Here is a 16,727-nt window from a genome sequence, read left to right as displayed (position 1 = left end):
CTTTCCTTAGTATTTTTCTCAAATATGCCAAGTTCTTTCTGTGGAAAAATGTTATCAAAACCCTCCTACACTTTATGATTTTTCCAATTTTTACTCTTTTTTACCCATGACCAATATAAAACAAGAATAGACTGCACAGCAAATAGTTATATAAATTAATTTAATTGTGCTAATAAAAAAAGCCTCATCTACTTTACTACATCACAATTCAGTGAGTTAAATTCTCAATCCACAAGTATTTATCATCTGTATTTAGCATCATGTTTCACCCCTTGTCTTGCCTCCACCCTGATTCTCATCTCTATCTTACCTACCTCAAGGTAGCTACGACCCACCCTCATTTTCTCTCTACCCTGGTACCACCGTCAACTAAAACTGTCAAATATACTAGCATGCCATACTTCCCATGTTTCAAGGGAATACAAAGAAGAATTTAAAGTTATATTTTAATTAATTATATATATAAAATTATATAATATATAAATTATAAATAAATAATATAATATAAATTAAAGAATTTAAAAATAAGTATTTCTATTTCAGAAATTCATTAATGATAAATAATTATGAATCACTGATATTAGCACAATATTGTTTAAAAATGGGTAAGCACAGCAATGTCCAATATGGAAGTGTTTTACATGATAATAAAATTTTTTTTTAAAAAGAAACAAAAATGGGCAAGCAGATCACTAGGAGAAACCATCCAGAGACAGCAACACTATCCCTATTCCTATAGTAGAAAAAAAGCACTGGTTTTGTAATCAGAGGACCTGTATTCAAATCCTGCCTCTGAAGCCTATTATTTAACTCACTTTGGACAAATTCAATAATTTCCCTAGACCTAAGGTACATATTCTCATCTGTAAAAGAAAAAGAAGGGCAGGTAGATGGTGCTGTGGATAGAACATGAAGCCTACAGTCAGGAAGACCACACTTACTAGCTAAGTGACTCTGAACAATATCATTTAACCCTTCCTGCCTCCATTTCCTCATTTGTCAAATGAGCTGGAGAAGAAAGTGACAAACCTCTCTTGTATCTTTGCAAAGAAAATTCCAAATGGGATCATGAGTCAGATATAACTAAAACAATTTCACAACCATGACAACAAAAAGAAAGATTTGGCCAAGACGATGTCTGAGGGTCCCTTCAGCCCTAGATCTACAATCTTGTCATTGAAGTTCTAGTCTCACCCAGTTCTATCACTATATAGCTCCACAAACCATTTAATCTTTATGGACTTCAATTTCCTTAGTAATTAAAAAAGAAATGAGGGGCTTGGACAAGATGTGCTCTCAAGTCCCTTTTTATTCAAATTCTCTTATTTCTATATTTCTGAACTCAAAGTAAGGGTAGTCATCAAAAGTGCAAAATTCTGAATCATTTCAAAATTGTATAATATTGTTTAGAAAATTGCTCTCATGATTTTAGCTAAATTTTAGCTCCTGTTATTGCTTAATATTAAGTGTTGGTTAACAAGGGATGCCATTGGATTAGAAAAGTTTGAGAATAATGGTTCTGTTGGTCAAAATTAAAACTTCATGGAGAATTAGACTGTTGTCTTTTTCTCTCCAAGCATTTACTGGGGAAAAAAAATTGCTCTCATAGCTTAAGAAGAACAGCACCCTTCCAAAGCATCATGCCTTCACTGCACAGTCTTTCTTGTTAGCATGCTGGAGTGGAGGTGCATGTGGTGCAAGCCCTGGAGCAGAGGCGGAGGAGAGGAGCTGCTCATGCTTAGTGGCTGATGGCTCCTCCTCCTAGGCAGGGGAGGACCAATTCATCATGGATTCCCAGTCAGCCACAGCTCTGACAGACTACTGAACTAAATCCATTTTCAGTCTGTGGTATGAATGCCCCCTCTAGACTGTTAAACCAGTGAATAATACAGAAATAGGTATTGAGTGATAATATATATATAACCCAGTGTATTTGGTTGTCAGCTCTGGGAGGAGGGAAGGGAAAGAATATGAATCATGTAACCATGGAAAAATACTTAAATAAAAAATTCAAAAGAAAGGAAAAAAACAAAAATAATAAAATAGACTGTTTAACCAGGCCCTAGAAAATTCTATACACAGTACAGCACTTCAGTTCTTGGAATACCAACCCACACCCCAAGATTTCAGCTCCCAGAGGAGCACCACAGAAACCCCCCACCAAAAATAGCAGTGCATACTTACGACTGGCAATAAGCAAGACGCAAAATGAAATGAGAGATGTGATCCCTCCTTCGTGCATCAAATTCATCTTCTGAACTTTCCTACAAAGCAATAATAATAAGCATCAAAGTTAATTAGAAAAAATAAAAGTTTGACACAAAAAAATTATGACATGAAAAATATACAAGAAGGTTACAAACAAAAAGATCATTGCTGATTTTGGGTTAGAACTTCTGAACAGATGGATATGATGGGCAGCATCAGTGGCCTAAGGAAGAGGAGCAAATGAAGGATGTGAAATCTATAGGAAAAATGACAAATGGTGCAGTTGGCAAGAGCAAAGAATGCAGAGAGTGAGGAAGCATAGTGTTGTCAGATGGGGGAAGGATTTGAACGCAAATTAAGAAGCATGAACGTTATTTGGGGGCAATCCTGAGCTACCTAAACATTTTGAACAAAGAGGGGACAAAGACTTAACTGGTCAAAGTATAAAAGATGGCTTGTTGAGAGGGAAGAGAATAGAGGTGGAAAAACCAATCGATGGCAACACTAGGAATAAAGAGAAGGGAACAAATGCAAAAAGACATCAAAGAGACAGAATTAATAGGACTTGATAACTAATTGGATATGGGAGGGAAGGAAGGAAGGAAGGAAGGAAGGAAGGAAGGAAGGAAGGAAGGAAGGAAGGAAGGAAGGAAGGAAGGAAGGAAGGAAGGAAGGAAGGAAGGAAGGAAGGAAGGAAGGAAGGAAGGAAGGAAGGAAGGAAGGAAGGAAGGAAGGAAGGAAGGAAGGAAGGAAGGAAGGAAGGAAGGAAGGAAGGAAGGAAGGAAGGAAGGAAGGAAGGAAGGAAGGAAGGAAGGAAGGAAGGAAGGAAGGAAGGAAGGAAGGAGGGAGGGAGGGAGGAAGGGAAGGAGGGAGGGAGGGAGGGAGGGAGGGAGGAAGGAAAGAAGGAAGGAAGGGAGGAAGGGAGGAAGGAAGGAAGGAAGGAAGGAAGGAAGGAAGGAAGGAAGGAAGGAAGGAAGGAAGGAAGGAAGGAAGGAAGGAAGGAAGGAAGGAAGGAGGGAGGGAGGGAGGGAGGGAGGGAGGGAGGGAGGGAGGGAGGGAGGGAGGAAGGAAGGAAGGAAGGAAGGAAGGAAGGAAGGAAGGAAGGAAGGAAGGAAGGAAGGAAGGAAGGAAGGAAGGAAGGAAGGAAGGAAGGAAGGAAGGAAGGAAGGAAGGAAGGAAGGAAGGAAGGAAGGAAGGAAGGAAGGAAGGAAGGAAGGAAGGAAGGAAGGAAGGAAAAAGAAAAAATAGAGAGAAAGAAAAAAGAAAAGAGAGAGAGGGAATGAGCCAGGCTGAGAGACAATCCTGGGTTCAAATCTAGCAACCCCCATTACCTAGTCCATACCATTCTTCTTCTTCTGCCTTGGTACCAATATACAGTATTGATTCTAAGATGGAAGGTAAGGGGTTAAAAAAGGAAGGAAAAAAAAGGATCTTTTAGCTGGATCACAAAAATATGAGAAGGAGAATAGAGACCAATGAGAGGCTGGAAAGAAAAGTTAGGGCCAAACTGAGAGGGGACTTCAAAACCTAAACAGAGGATCTATATTTTATCCTAGAGGCAAAAACAAACTACTATAGTTTATCGAGTAGGAAAGTGGAAGTGGTCAGATCTATGCTTCAGGAAAATCCCCCCATCCTAGTTCATAGGACAAAATGTAATAAGGAGAATTAAAAGACAAAAACACTAATCCAGTCAGGTGATGCTATGGACCTGACCCATGGAAGCGGAGTGACTTAAGAAGGGTCAGATTCAAGAACTGGTATTGAAGTACAAATGGCAAGATTTGGCAACTGGTTCCCATTCTGAGTTTCAAATATCTCCAGGACATCCAGTAAGAAATGTTCTCTGGACTTTTGGTGATACTGGACTAAAACTCAGTGGAGAGACACAGGAGATATCTTCCTGGAGGTGCTTTTTCAAACCAGGGGAGCTGAGGAGGTCACCAAGAAAGGCTGTAGCTACAAAAGACAAGAGAGAACAGGATGGAGCTTTGAGGACTGCCTACAAGAATGAGAGACATCACGGGGATGAAGAAACAGTAAATAAGATGGGGAAGAAGCAGACAGGCAGAGTAGGCAAACCAGGAGACAGCGCTATAAGAGAGAAGAGAATATCTAAGAAGTAAAAGTAATGAATAGTGTCAAATACATATAGAGGAGAAAGGATGTCATCTGAGAAAACACCCTTTGAATAGGCAATTCAGATCAGTTGACTGATAATTCAAGTAGAAAGTCAGTCTGCAAAAGATTAAGGAGTAGAGGAAAGGAATGTGGACAGTTTTTCCTCCTAAAAGTTTGGTAGATAAAAGTAAAAGAGACATAAAATGAAGGTTTGAGGGGATAGGAGAATCTAGGGAAGGTTTTTTTAAGGACGGAGAAAGATTTAGTTATATAATAATTTATATAAATGAAAAAGATGTACATGAACTGCCTCTAGAAAGAGGGCCAGGCCTGGAGATGGGAGATTCTGGGTTCAAATCTAGCCTCAAATACTTCCCAGCTATGTGGTGCTGGACAGGTTACTTAATTCCCATTGTGTAGCCCTTACTGCTCTTCCATCACAGAACCAATACTTAGTATCAATTCTAAAACAGAAAGAAAGGATCTTTTAAAAGATGAAAAGATCATTTGTTTGTACTTACTCTGAAGGAAAACTTGAGTTTTCGAATCTCAGTCTCCAACTTACTCTGATATTGGTCGGACCCTTTCACATAGCTCACACCAAGATTTTCAACTATCTTGAGCACTATTGAAATCGCAACAAAAAAGAGAAAGAGTGAGAGAAATCAAGTAATTTTGCCTTTAAAAAACTGTAATAAGAGGGGAGAAATTCTTTGTTTGACCTGCCCCTGTTAGGACTAATTCCAATTAATTCCAATAGGTTTTGAGCAATAATATATATATATATATAAACCAGTGGAAGTGCTTGTCAACTCCATGAGGGGGGGAAGCAAAAGAGGAGGGAGAGAACATGAATCATATAACCATGGAAAAATGTTCTAAATAAATAAATTTAAAATAAAAAAGAATTAATTCCCTATATTTAATAGAAAAAGCAGCAATTAAGTATTTTTGACAAATCAGATTTGAGTTCATATCCCTCCTCAATTTCCAAGTAAATTCCGTTTAATTTTTCTATCTATTTCATTTCCTACATTTTGCATTTCGAGCTCTGTCATAGTGCTTCATTATTTTTTTTTCCAATTAAGGAAAATCCTCTTTCTCTTCCCTGTACCTGCCTTTGGGGAAAAAAAAAAGGCAAACGAAACCTTGGTAACGAATATGCACAAACAAGCAAAACAATTTTCTGCACTGGCCAGTCTAAAAATATCATAATCTGCGCCTTGAGTCCATCATTTCTCAGTCAGGAGGTACATAATATGTTTCAGAATGAGTCTTTTGGAACTGTGGTTGATCATTGTATTAATCAATGTTAAGACTTTCAAAGTTGTGTGCCCTTACAATATTATTGTTATTATAGAAATTGTTCTCTTAGTTCTGCTCACTTACATTTTCATCAGTTCATACTAGTCTTCCCAGATTTCTTTGAAACCATCCCCTTCATACAAAAGTATTTTATCATAATTACAAACCATTATTTATTCAATTATTCACCAATGGATGGGTACCCCCAAAGTTTCCAGTTCTTTGCCAGTACAAAGAGATAATATAAATAATTTTTGTACATATAATATGTACATAGGGTCAATTTCTTCTTTCTTTGGTTTCCTTGAGCACATGAACCTATTAAAAGTAATATCACTGGGTCAAAAAGTGAATAGTTTAGTAGTTTTGGAGGCATTGGGTAAATTAAATATAAAGGATATCTCCTACTCCAGCAGACTCAGGTCATTAGGCAAGAGGCCACTGAGTCATGTGACTGAATTGCTGCCTCATCTGGACTCCAGAACTGGGGACCCAGCTAAAGGGTAAGCCTGGCCTATCAGAATCACAGGAGAAGAGACATCATTGGCTTTATAAGAAAGGGTACCTGGGAGTATTGAGGTTTCTCTTTTGTCCTCACTCTGTCACTCCCTAGTCTAGAGTATTTACTGCTTGACTTTAAGACAATCTAAGCCTGCCAAGGCTTGCTCTCATTTGCACAGAGGACTGTGAGGCTTGGCCATGAGCAGCCTGGAGACTTTTTAGTTAGGACAGCCACGTAGTCTTTTTGTCTCTATGTCTCTCCAACTTTTTGGAGATTTAATTATAATTATTATATTTATATTATAAATTATAAATATCTAACTATGAATATTATGAATTATAATAATTATCCATTAATATACAGTCTTCAAGAGATTTTTCATCATAACAGCAGAGTTCCAAATTGTTTTCTAGAATGAGTGGATGAAACTACTTAATTTTCTTGGCATAAACTAGGCAAGTCAGAAGCAAAAAATTTCTGACAGCTACATGAAATGAGATACTATGGGGATAAAGAAACACAGATAGCAAGTCATCAAAATGATTCCCATAAGGAGATTGCTACCCTTAGAGATCTTTGAAAGAAACTTATCCACCTTTCCCAGTAGTACCAACCATTTCAGAGCCTACTTCAAATCAATAGCTGAGCTAAGTTAAAATTCAGAACTATCACTTACCTGAATTGCAAAGAAACAATTAATCCAAAATTACCTTAAACAGTTCAAATCAAACAGCTTCAATGTAAAATCACTCACATTTAAGCCTTTCAATAGCTAGATTTTCAAACTCCAACAAAGATATGTTTTCAGAAGGAGGCTGTAGGTAGAACTGAAGGCTATGAGGATAGTGAGCACTCCGCTGGTCACCTGCCAAACTTAGCTTCTTTCTTTTTGTTCCAGAAAACTGCATCTTTGTTACCTTATGCAAAGAAAAAAAAAAAGATTAGTAGAAAATATAGATAGATGGCTTTCAATTTGCCCACTTGCAGGGAGTTTCTAATTTTCACCAACATACATATAAACAGACAGTGCAGTGTTTGTCTCAGAGGGAAGATTTAAGTTTTTTAAGTTCTACCACTGTCACATTCTGGTTGTGACCTCAAACAAATAATTTCATTACTCAGGGACCCAGAAAATTCCTAAGATGATGTTAAACAGCAGAATAGATGCTGAACTGTACTGGTAGAGGGAATTGTCTCAAAAGGAGTTCCCTTTGCTAATGAAAACATAGGTCCAGCTAAAAAAATATTATGATGCTCCTTGCTCTGCACAGCGGTAACACTATAATCAATAGTATACAGAATAATCATTAGCTAGGTGAATGATGGGATGCCAGAGAGCCAGAACTTACAAATTCTTTTTCTTAACAGTGAGTAATAGATTGAGAATGTTCTTAATCATCACTGATAAATAATATTCAATGTAATAATCAATGATGATATCAGAGTGTGTCATAGACCACCCTGAAAATCTAGTAAAGCCTATGAACCACTTGTGATTATATATTACATTTTACAGGGATAAACAATCAAATACCTTATAATGCTAAATGTGCAGTATAAAATATAAACATGACATATGTAAGATTCAATCATAAAATACATTATAAAATTATACATTATAGTATATTGGACAAAAACTGATAGACACAATCACTTCTCTGTTCATATTACAATGGCTCAGTGGATAGTGTTAAGCCTGCAGTCAGTAAGACTCTTCTTCCTGAGTTCAAATCTAGCCTGACACCTAACTGTGTGACCTGGAGCAAGTCTCTTAATCCTGCTTGCTTCAGTTCCTCCTCTTAAAATGAGCTGGAGGAGAAAATGGTAAACCACTCCAGTATCTCTGCCAAGAAAATCCTAAATGAAGTTAGGAAGACAGATAAAAAGATTGAACAAGAAACTATATGCATCCAAATGTGCGTAAATTGATGAATACAGATCGATTTTAAGGGTATTTATATTATAATTGTATATAAATGGATAAAGACAATAGCTTCTCACTATGTTCATACTACAACATATATATTATAACTTAAGAGAGGTTAAATGACTTGCCTAGAGTTATACAACGACCAAGTGTATTCGAATAAAATTTAAATAATTTCATGGGACCCATCACTCCTGGCCACCAACATTTATTAAAAACGTCGGGCTTGTGATCCAACACAGTAATAATGTGCATGCTGTGGCTTTGGAGGTAAATTCCTTGGTTTTCAAGCCCTTTCTCAAGCCGGGGATAATAAAGGAGATGATAGGGAAGTAGCCTAGGGTGCAGGAACGCAAGCATGTAAATTTCAGCGGTCGATCTACCCTTCCTAACAGCTCCTGGGGAAGCTTAGCCTGATTTCCCTGGTCCACCAGGAACTACACACCCAGACACAAGCTCCCTCTCCCCCAAAACTCGCCCCACTGCACCCCAGCACCCCTCGCTTTGATTCCCCCAATACCAACCCTGCTTCTCAGCCCAAGACCCCATAAGGAGAAAAAGGGACCAGGCAAGGACAGCAGAGCTCCGCAACCCCGGAGAAACAAGACTCACTTTCAGGAAGTAAAGAGAAAACGTGTCCTAAGATCCCCACCCGAGGTAGCAGCCTCAAGTCCTCTAGAAGTGCCGAAAGTCCTCCTTCACTTTAGAACCAGGAGACAGTCCTTCTTTATGGCGGGAGATTTCGGATGGAGACGGAAGTTGTCAGAAATTGCGCCGGCGCCGGTCCCGCCCCGGCTCTGCCCCAGCTCCCAGTGCGGCTGCCCAGCCCCAGTCTCGCTCCCAGCGCTCTGGCTCCGCCCTGGCCCTGCCCTGGCCCTGCCCTGGCCCTGCCCCCAAGCCCAGCCCCCTAACGAAATTCTAGGTTGCTCTGATTTAGACTCGGTACTTCTACTTCTAGGTCCTGCGTCCTGGGCCAAGTGTTCCAGTAATAAAGTTGTGTGCCCCTTTATTCTGCACCTTGTGCATTCTGAGTTATGAGTGCCGTCTCGTCCCGATCTTTGAAGAAAGACATAAACTGACGTTGGATTGGTTTGGTTTGGTTTGGGGCTTCCTCATATCTTTTCTAAAATCCCATTTTCAGCAAGAAACCTTTTACAAATAAAATACAGAGAGAATAAATAGTAGATAATCTTAGGGGAACGATACTAGCTTTAAAATAAGCAGGCCAGGAAAGGCTTCCCCTTAATGCTAGAGCCTTCCCCCTAAAATAATCTCCAATTTATCTTGTATATATCATTTGTATATAGTTGTTTGCAAGTTTTCTTTCCCCTTAGACTGTGACCCCATTTTAGAGGGTGTTCTTAGCAAAGAAAACCACTGGAGTGGTTTGCCATTTCTTTCTCCAACCCATTTTACAGATGAGGAAGTGAAGCAAACAAGGTTAAGTGACTTGACCAAGGTCACGCAGCTAGTAAGTTTCTGAGGCTAGACTTCAAATTAACAAAATGAGTCTTCCAGATTTCAAGCCGAATGCTCTACCCACCACCTAGCTGCCCACATGACACAGAGTAAAGGTAGTAAGGGATTAATATGTGTTAATTTTCCTTTTACCCCATCCCATGCTTAATATCGGATCTATAAACATTGAAGGTAAATTATCTCTTTTCAAACTTTTTGTCCACCTTTCCTCTTTCTCCTTACCAAAGCAAACTTCAGGTCCACAACCCTTAGAAAGTCCATGAAACTTCAAAATTCTTAGTCAGCTTTTAGGTCTTTTTATTTTTGTTTTTAATTAATACTTGTTTTATTGATAGAGAGGGTTGGCAAGTTGGTTTGTTTTGATGATTTTTTTTTCCTCTCATGCTTTATTAGGAAACATGGCTGACTGGGTAGGGAAAGGGAATGGATATATTAATAAATTAAGATCATATGAAATCAAAAGATATCAATAAAAAATCAGATCAGATTTTTAAAAAACAATAATCATGACAGAAGCAAAGGATAAAATCTCAAAATGCCATAAACCTGAAAAATAAATTTAATTTTAAAATACCTTTACTCCCTCAAGACAATGAAGTTTGGGTTCCAATATCAGAGTCATGAATGTGCTGTTTAAGGAAACAGAAAAAGTATTAAAGGAAACAAAAATGGGAAAAGTAACCATAGTAGACCGAGGATATGTATAGGAAGTCTTTGCTGGCAGTAACATGGTCTTAAGTGTATTGGAGGACTGATTCTCAGGGTATCTGGAGAAGAGGGAAATGCCAAAATGGAAAAAACAAATCTCAGACTTTATAGTACAAAAAAAGGAATACCAATAACTTTCTAGATATGTGCTCATTTTTGTAGCCCATGTAAATTCATTGATGAGGGAATTAAAAGGATTTGCAAACAATATTCTAGAGTAGACCACATTTTTTTTTACTAGCACCCAGTTAACAGAATATTAGAATACAAGATACCCACAATGATTATTTTTTTGGCATTGTTGAACATAAAAAAGTACTTGATTCAGTAGAGGAAGATACTACTTTAGATTATCTCTTCCAACAAGATCTCACCTGTGCATGTGGCAGAATTATGCAAGATTCCTTGAAATATGTAAAAAAGAGAACCCCTGTTTAGTAATGCTCTGAAAACTAATAGCCATCAAGGTAGAGAACAGAAGGATGTAGACTCACTAAAGTTGTTCACCATTGTCATGAAAGAGATGCATGTGGCAACTACTAGTAAATACTCATAAATATCTTTACTCAGGATAAAAGCATACTGGAAGGGCAGTTAAGATAGTATGCCAGGTCTGGAGTCATGAGGACCTGGGTTCAGACACTAAATAGCTGTGTGAGCCTGGGCAAGTCCCAACCCCAATTGCCTAACCCTTACCACTCTTCTGTCTGAGAACCTATATGCAGTATCAATTCTAAGACAAGATAAGGGCTTTAAACAAAAACAAAACAAAACCAAAAACCCCAGGATAGACACTGCAAATGGACAGTAAGTTAAGTGAAATTAAATGGGAGAACAGGCTAGTGTATTGGGTAGATGCAAAGGTGTAATGGTAAATGCTTAATGATCAGCCTTCTTACAAACCCAAAAGTACACAAAGCACACTTTTAATTTGAATATGCATTATTAACATTTCCTCCATTACTTGAAGTCTAGACAATAAGCAAAACCATAATTCAAGCCTTGATCCATGATGCTTGCTAACTAAAGGTTCACACTGAATACTGAACATCTTTTCATGGCAGTCTTGCTCACCATTCCTAGGGCTATATTTTTCACCATGAAAAAAATTCTAGACCTTGTGCTCCATTAGCAAAATCTTTCAATAGGATATGCTTAAAAAAGGAGCTAAAAGGGCATAAAGGACACACCTCATTTTATATATGAAGAAATTGGAGTCCATATCATTTAAGTATGGTACCCAGAGTAAAGATACCTAACAATGTGTAACTTACAACTTACTGGTTGTACTGATGTGGCATGTGAACCAAGCTGACTCTAGGTCCAGGGCTACATCACCTTATCTCCCTCATTGTCCTCTTCATGCTATGCTGAATTAATGCCTAATTCCTTAGGTCTTAAGCCTTTATCTTAAGGAATTATAGCTTCCTGACATATATTTTTATCAAACAATGCCAATTCATGTCTCTAATTTGCAATTCTAAAAATGCTAAAAAGCAGACATATCCTTATATCCACTATGGAAAGAGTGGCACAAACCAGACATTATGTAAGCACTGGGCAATTGTGCAAACACCTATATACATGAATCAGTAAAAGAATAAAACTTTGTGTAGGAAATTTACAGCTAACTTCCACAAAATTCAATTCTTTCTGACAGAACATGTCTTATTTTTAATGGGTAAAAATGGAGCTTTTACTGGCACCAATATTTTGGTACTTTTCTTTCCTTTAGCTGCATGACTAAGTAGGAAATTAAAATCTATGTTATTGAATGAACAACTTTGATTCTTGTGGTCAAGGTGAAAACAAAAATTTATTTTTTGCTATTTAAAAAGTCATTTTGACATTGAAATATTCCGAATATCTCAACTTTCCCCTAACCTTCAGTTTAGAGATTATACTCTTAACTTTAAGCAACCATAAAGTTTTGACTATACTATTAAAAGCTTTTTTGGCCAATGGGCATATAGTTCAAGTGAATCTGCCAAAAGAGAAATAGTTGGCAGACATTCAATGAAGTTCAGTTGGTTTGTCTCACTTGAAATCCTAACAATGAAGAAAATTACCCATAGGTCTTTCGAATATTCCTTAGCTAAGATTCATTTCTCAGCAAAGTGCTCTTTCTGTTTCAACTTTCTTAATGTCTGAACTTATCTGGAAACTCTAGAAAAGGACACTGCATAGCTTGATAGAATTGTAGTCCATCCAAATTATCTGGCCAATGGGCAGATTTGAACATCAAGAAGGGAAACAGAAGATAAGAAGGAACAAAAACCCACCCAAGGATATATACACAGAGGGTTATTTTTGCTGACATACAGTAGCCTGAGGAATTCATAGTAATTTATCTACCCACAAAGTTGGAATGTCTTTGGTCATCCAAAGAAGAACAGAGACATTCAATTTGTCTTCTTTTCATCATGGTGGCCATCCTTCTACACCTGAACATTTTTGGACTTCAGGATCTTTGGTTTGGAAAAGAAACCTCTCTTCTTTCTTTTTAATATTGTACTTGAGAAGGGAACCCAGAGAAAGAGTGCATTCTAGCTAGCTGACACCCCTTATCACCATACTATCCTATCTCCACACCAGCTTTGTGATACACTTCCAGAACTCATCATTTCCTCTACTGGCTTGTAATATGCATTCCCAGCATAATATCACTTCTCTTTTTACTTTTCAATAATCACTGTAGAAGCATAATGAAAGGAAAAGGTGAATTTGGAGTCAGAAGTTAAATTCCATATTCCTTTTTGCCATTATAGCCCTAGGCAAGTGACTTGATTTCTGGCTTTCAATTTCCTTATCTATACAATGATGGGATAGACAAGATCTCTAAGGCTCCCCACATCTATACATCCTTATATGATCCTTATCCAATTAATCTGCCAAAATTATGGATTTCCTTATAGGAGGAAGTCTTCTTCATATAAAATGTCTTCCTACCCACTCCAATCTTTTACCAATTTAACCATTTTGAATAAATGTATGGTTAGGGGTGCTGGAACCAGATCAGAATGGTTTCTGAGAGCCAATGGTTAAATTTTTTAACCTGAGTGTTTATATCTCATAAATTGACAAATACTACAAATCAGGGCATTATATATTGTTTTTTTGATTGTCTAGACCAAGAAAATGTTGGAGAAAATGTTAATGTAGATGAAATCTAACACCACATCATACTTATATACTAGCTTTGGAGAGAGTTGATTGTTAAACATTCAGTACAACCTCCTCATTTTATATATAAAGAAAATTGAGACCCAAGTCATTTAAGTAATGTTCCCAGCCCAGACTAAAACAATTACTAAGTTGTGTTACTTTCAATTAATTGTGTTACTGAGGTGGCATGTGAACATTTTACATGTTAACATTAAACATATACCAACACATCACAGGGTGTATCCTTCCCTTGCCATAGTCCATTCATGCTTCTCATCTAGTATGCTTCAATAATACTTATGAAGTAGCATTAAAGACTAAAATTAAGTTCTTTTGCTTACATTTTTGCTCATATTTTCTATATCTGTGAGTAGACATGAAACCATATGTAATGTTAACTAACTCTAAAAATCATCTGTGGAAAACAAGGCCTCTTTATTGCTAGTCTTTTTCCTTTGTTGTACCTGCTACTCTCTATGGTGTTTAATAAATATATATGCATAATTTTATTCCTTCTCTATTCATTTTGGCTTAAATTCTCTTGATCTACAAGTTTCAAGGCAAATATTTTCCCTAATACTTGTTAAATGCACTCCACCCCTGAATAAGAGTTCATCATTCTTACTGGAGGAATTCCATGTAACTGGAAAGACCTCCAAGAAGTGATGCAGAGCAAAAGGAGCAGAACCATGAGAACATTGTACACAGAGACTGATACATTATGGCACAATCGAATGCAATGGACTTCTCTACTAGCAGCAATGCAATTACCCAGGACAATCCAGAGGAACTCTGGATGAGAAAGAACTCTGTCCACATCCAGAGAAAGAACTGAGGGAGCAGAAATGCAGAAGAAAAATATATGATCAATCATGTGGTTCCATGGGGATATGATTAGGGTTTTTATGTTAAAAGATTATTGCAAATATGAATAACATGGAAATGGGTTTTGAACAATAATACATATATTATACATATAACCCAATGGAATTGCTTGTTAGCTCCAGGATGGGGAGAGAAGAGGGATAGGAAAAATCATGAATCATGTAACCATGGAAAAATATTCTAAAGAAAATTTTTAAAAAAGGAAAAAAATAAGAGTTCATCATTCTATCTAGTCCAGAAACCCGAGTTACATTGTCCAACACAATTTTTGCAATCATATAGTCATTTCTAGGCTGAGCAAGAGGGGTGTGAAGATATCACAAGTTAAATATTTAAGATTTTAAAACTAGAGAAGACCTCTAAGGAAGGACAAAGGAGGAACTATAAGTCTGATAAAGAAGGATCTTCAGAATAGTAAGATAGAAGAGTCACCAAGAATGTAGCACCAATAAATAGGACCAAATTCTGATTCTAAGGAAAGATTTTTTTCCCCATCTTGCCAATATATATGCTGTGTTATCAAAGACTCAGTGTCCATCAATGTGTGCTAAATTAATCTCAAGGCAATATTACACCATTAGAAATTTTGTCATCTTTTTTTTCCTTAAATCTTTACCTTCAATCTTAGAATCCATACTGAGTATTGGTTCCAGGGTGGAAGAGTGGTAAAGGCTAAGCAATGGGGGTTAAGTGACTTGCCCAAGATCACACAGTCAGGAAGTATCTGAGAGCTGATTTGAACCCAGGACCTCCCATCTCTAGACCTTGCTTTCAATCCACTGATCCACCTAGTTGCCCCTGAAACTTTACAGAGTTTAAGTTCCACTTTCGTCTTGCTTCTTCCATGCTCCAACAACTTAAATGTTTCCCAATTGTCTATAGAATAAAGTTTAAAAAATCAGCATAGCATTTAAGAACCTTTAGTTTATTCTCTTGTAAAATAGTAATAATATCAACACCTACCTCCCAGTGTAGTTGTGATCATTAAATAAAATGAAGTTTGTAAAGTACTTATAAATATTTGTAAAGGCATTACAGTGCCTGCTCTGTAAATGCTTATTCCCTCTCTCATTCCCAACCTCCTTTCACAATTAAGCTCCAACCTACATTTCCAACTGTATTGCTCTGTTTTAATAGTTATAGTAATAGATATCACTTATATAGTGCTTTAAGGTATGCAAAGAGTTTTTCAAAAGTTAACTCATTTGATCTTCACACCAGTTCTAGTAGTGGTAGGTCCTGATTATCCTCATTTTACAGATGAGGAGATTGAGACTGAGAGAGAGAGAGTCTTGACCAGGGTTACACAATTTAATAAGTATTCAAGAGAGGATTCAAGCTTAGAACTTTCTGATTCTAAGTCTAGCTCTCTGGGCACCACCTAGCTGTCCTAGTAGGAGTGGATAACTGTGGACATTAAATGGATCTAAATAGAAACAGGATCCAAAAGATACAGAAAATTGACTAGGCTCAACACAAGAACATCGGCCAGGCTCTATACAAGAATGTCAAGAAAAGTCAAGAAAAGGTAGAGTCTCATTTAGGTCTAGAATGGTTGACTCAGAAAACAGAGCAGGCTCAAAGCCCTTTTTAAAGGCTTTTTGGAGCCTCCAAAGAGAGACTCGCTGTCTCTCTTCTCTAATGTTAAAAGAAAGGAAAAAAAACCCATTTTGACAAGAGGCAAATAAGGCCAACCAGGCTGGCTCCATCTATCCAGGAACATGACTAACTCAGTAAAATAGCAAACTAGTCATGCCTCCTCCACTAAAGATTAATGTATTGGGTGGAGAAGTTGCTTGAGATGGGACATTATTCCCCACAAGTCTGCGGCTCCCCTTCATATCTTTTTTATCATTTTTTTTACAAGTTTGTTACATTAAAGTCCCTAGTTATCTTCCTCCCTCTCTACTCCCTGCACTACAGAAGGCATTATTTGGCCCAAAAAAAGTAGATATAAAACTATGCCTTGCTTATTTCTATTTATCAATTCTTTCTCTGGAAGTGGATATACATAAGTCATTCTTCAAACAATATTTCTTTTGCTGTATATAATGTTCTCTTGGTTCTGCTTGTTTGACTTTTCATAATTTCATATAGGTCTTTCTGTGTGTGTGTGTTTTGTTTAAGTAGCTTGCTTATCAGTTCTTATGGCACAGTACTATTCCATCACAATTATATGCCACTTGTGTAACTGGAAATCTTGTGCCTTTGAACTACATTTCCTAGGAGCTCACAGACTTCCTGTCCTTAAGTGCTGACGTAGACAGGGGATAAATAGTAAATAGGGTGGTCTTCCATGGCTAGCCCTTTTTCCTTCCTGGGTCAGGACATTGGTGGAGTGGGTTGTTTGAGCAGGTAAATTAGCCATAGGTACATGGTTTTATTTTGTTGCCTTTTTATTCCTTTATTTCTAGTGATTATTAATAT

The 16,727-nt window shown here is 37.3% G+C and overlaps 1 protein-coding gene across 3 annotated transcripts in view; it reads right to left on the bottom strand.

Annotated features, from left to right (window-relative positions):
* The window catches only part of PRIM2 (DNA primase subunit 2), a 391,097-nt gene extending 382,234 nt beyond the window's left edge, over positions 1 to 8,863 (bottom strand). The window contains exons 1-4 of one of the 3 annotated variants that reach the window (XM_056818436.1): positions 8,676 to 8,863; positions 6,891 to 7,053; positions 4,851 to 4,954; positions 2,185 to 2,264 (exon numbers count right to left, since the gene is read on the bottom strand). In XM_056818436.1, the coding sequence (XP_056674414.1) occupies positions 2,185 to 2,264; positions 4,851 to 4,954; positions 6,891 to 7,044 (338 nt within the window). In that variant the 5' untranslated portion in view covers positions 7,045 to 7,053; positions 8,676 to 8,863. The remainder of the gene's footprint in view (positions 1 to 2,184; positions 2,265 to 4,850; positions 4,955 to 6,890; positions 7,054 to 8,675) is intronic. The other 2 variants (XM_001364873.4, XM_056818435.1) reach the window with 2 other exon arrangements.
* Between the last annotated feature and the right edge of the window lie 7,864 nt (positions 8,864 to 16,727).

Source organism: Monodelphis domestica, chromosome 2 (assembly GCF_027887165.1).
Source record: "Monodelphis domestica isolate mMonDom1 chromosome 2, mMonDom1.pri, whole genome shotgun sequence".
In the NCBI taxonomy this organism is placed as follows: Eukaryota; Metazoa; Chordata; class Mammalia; order Didelphimorphia; family Didelphidae; genus Monodelphis; species Monodelphis domestica.
Note: the sequence above shows the minus strand (reverse complement) of the source record. Positions and strands in the feature narration are given on the sequence as shown.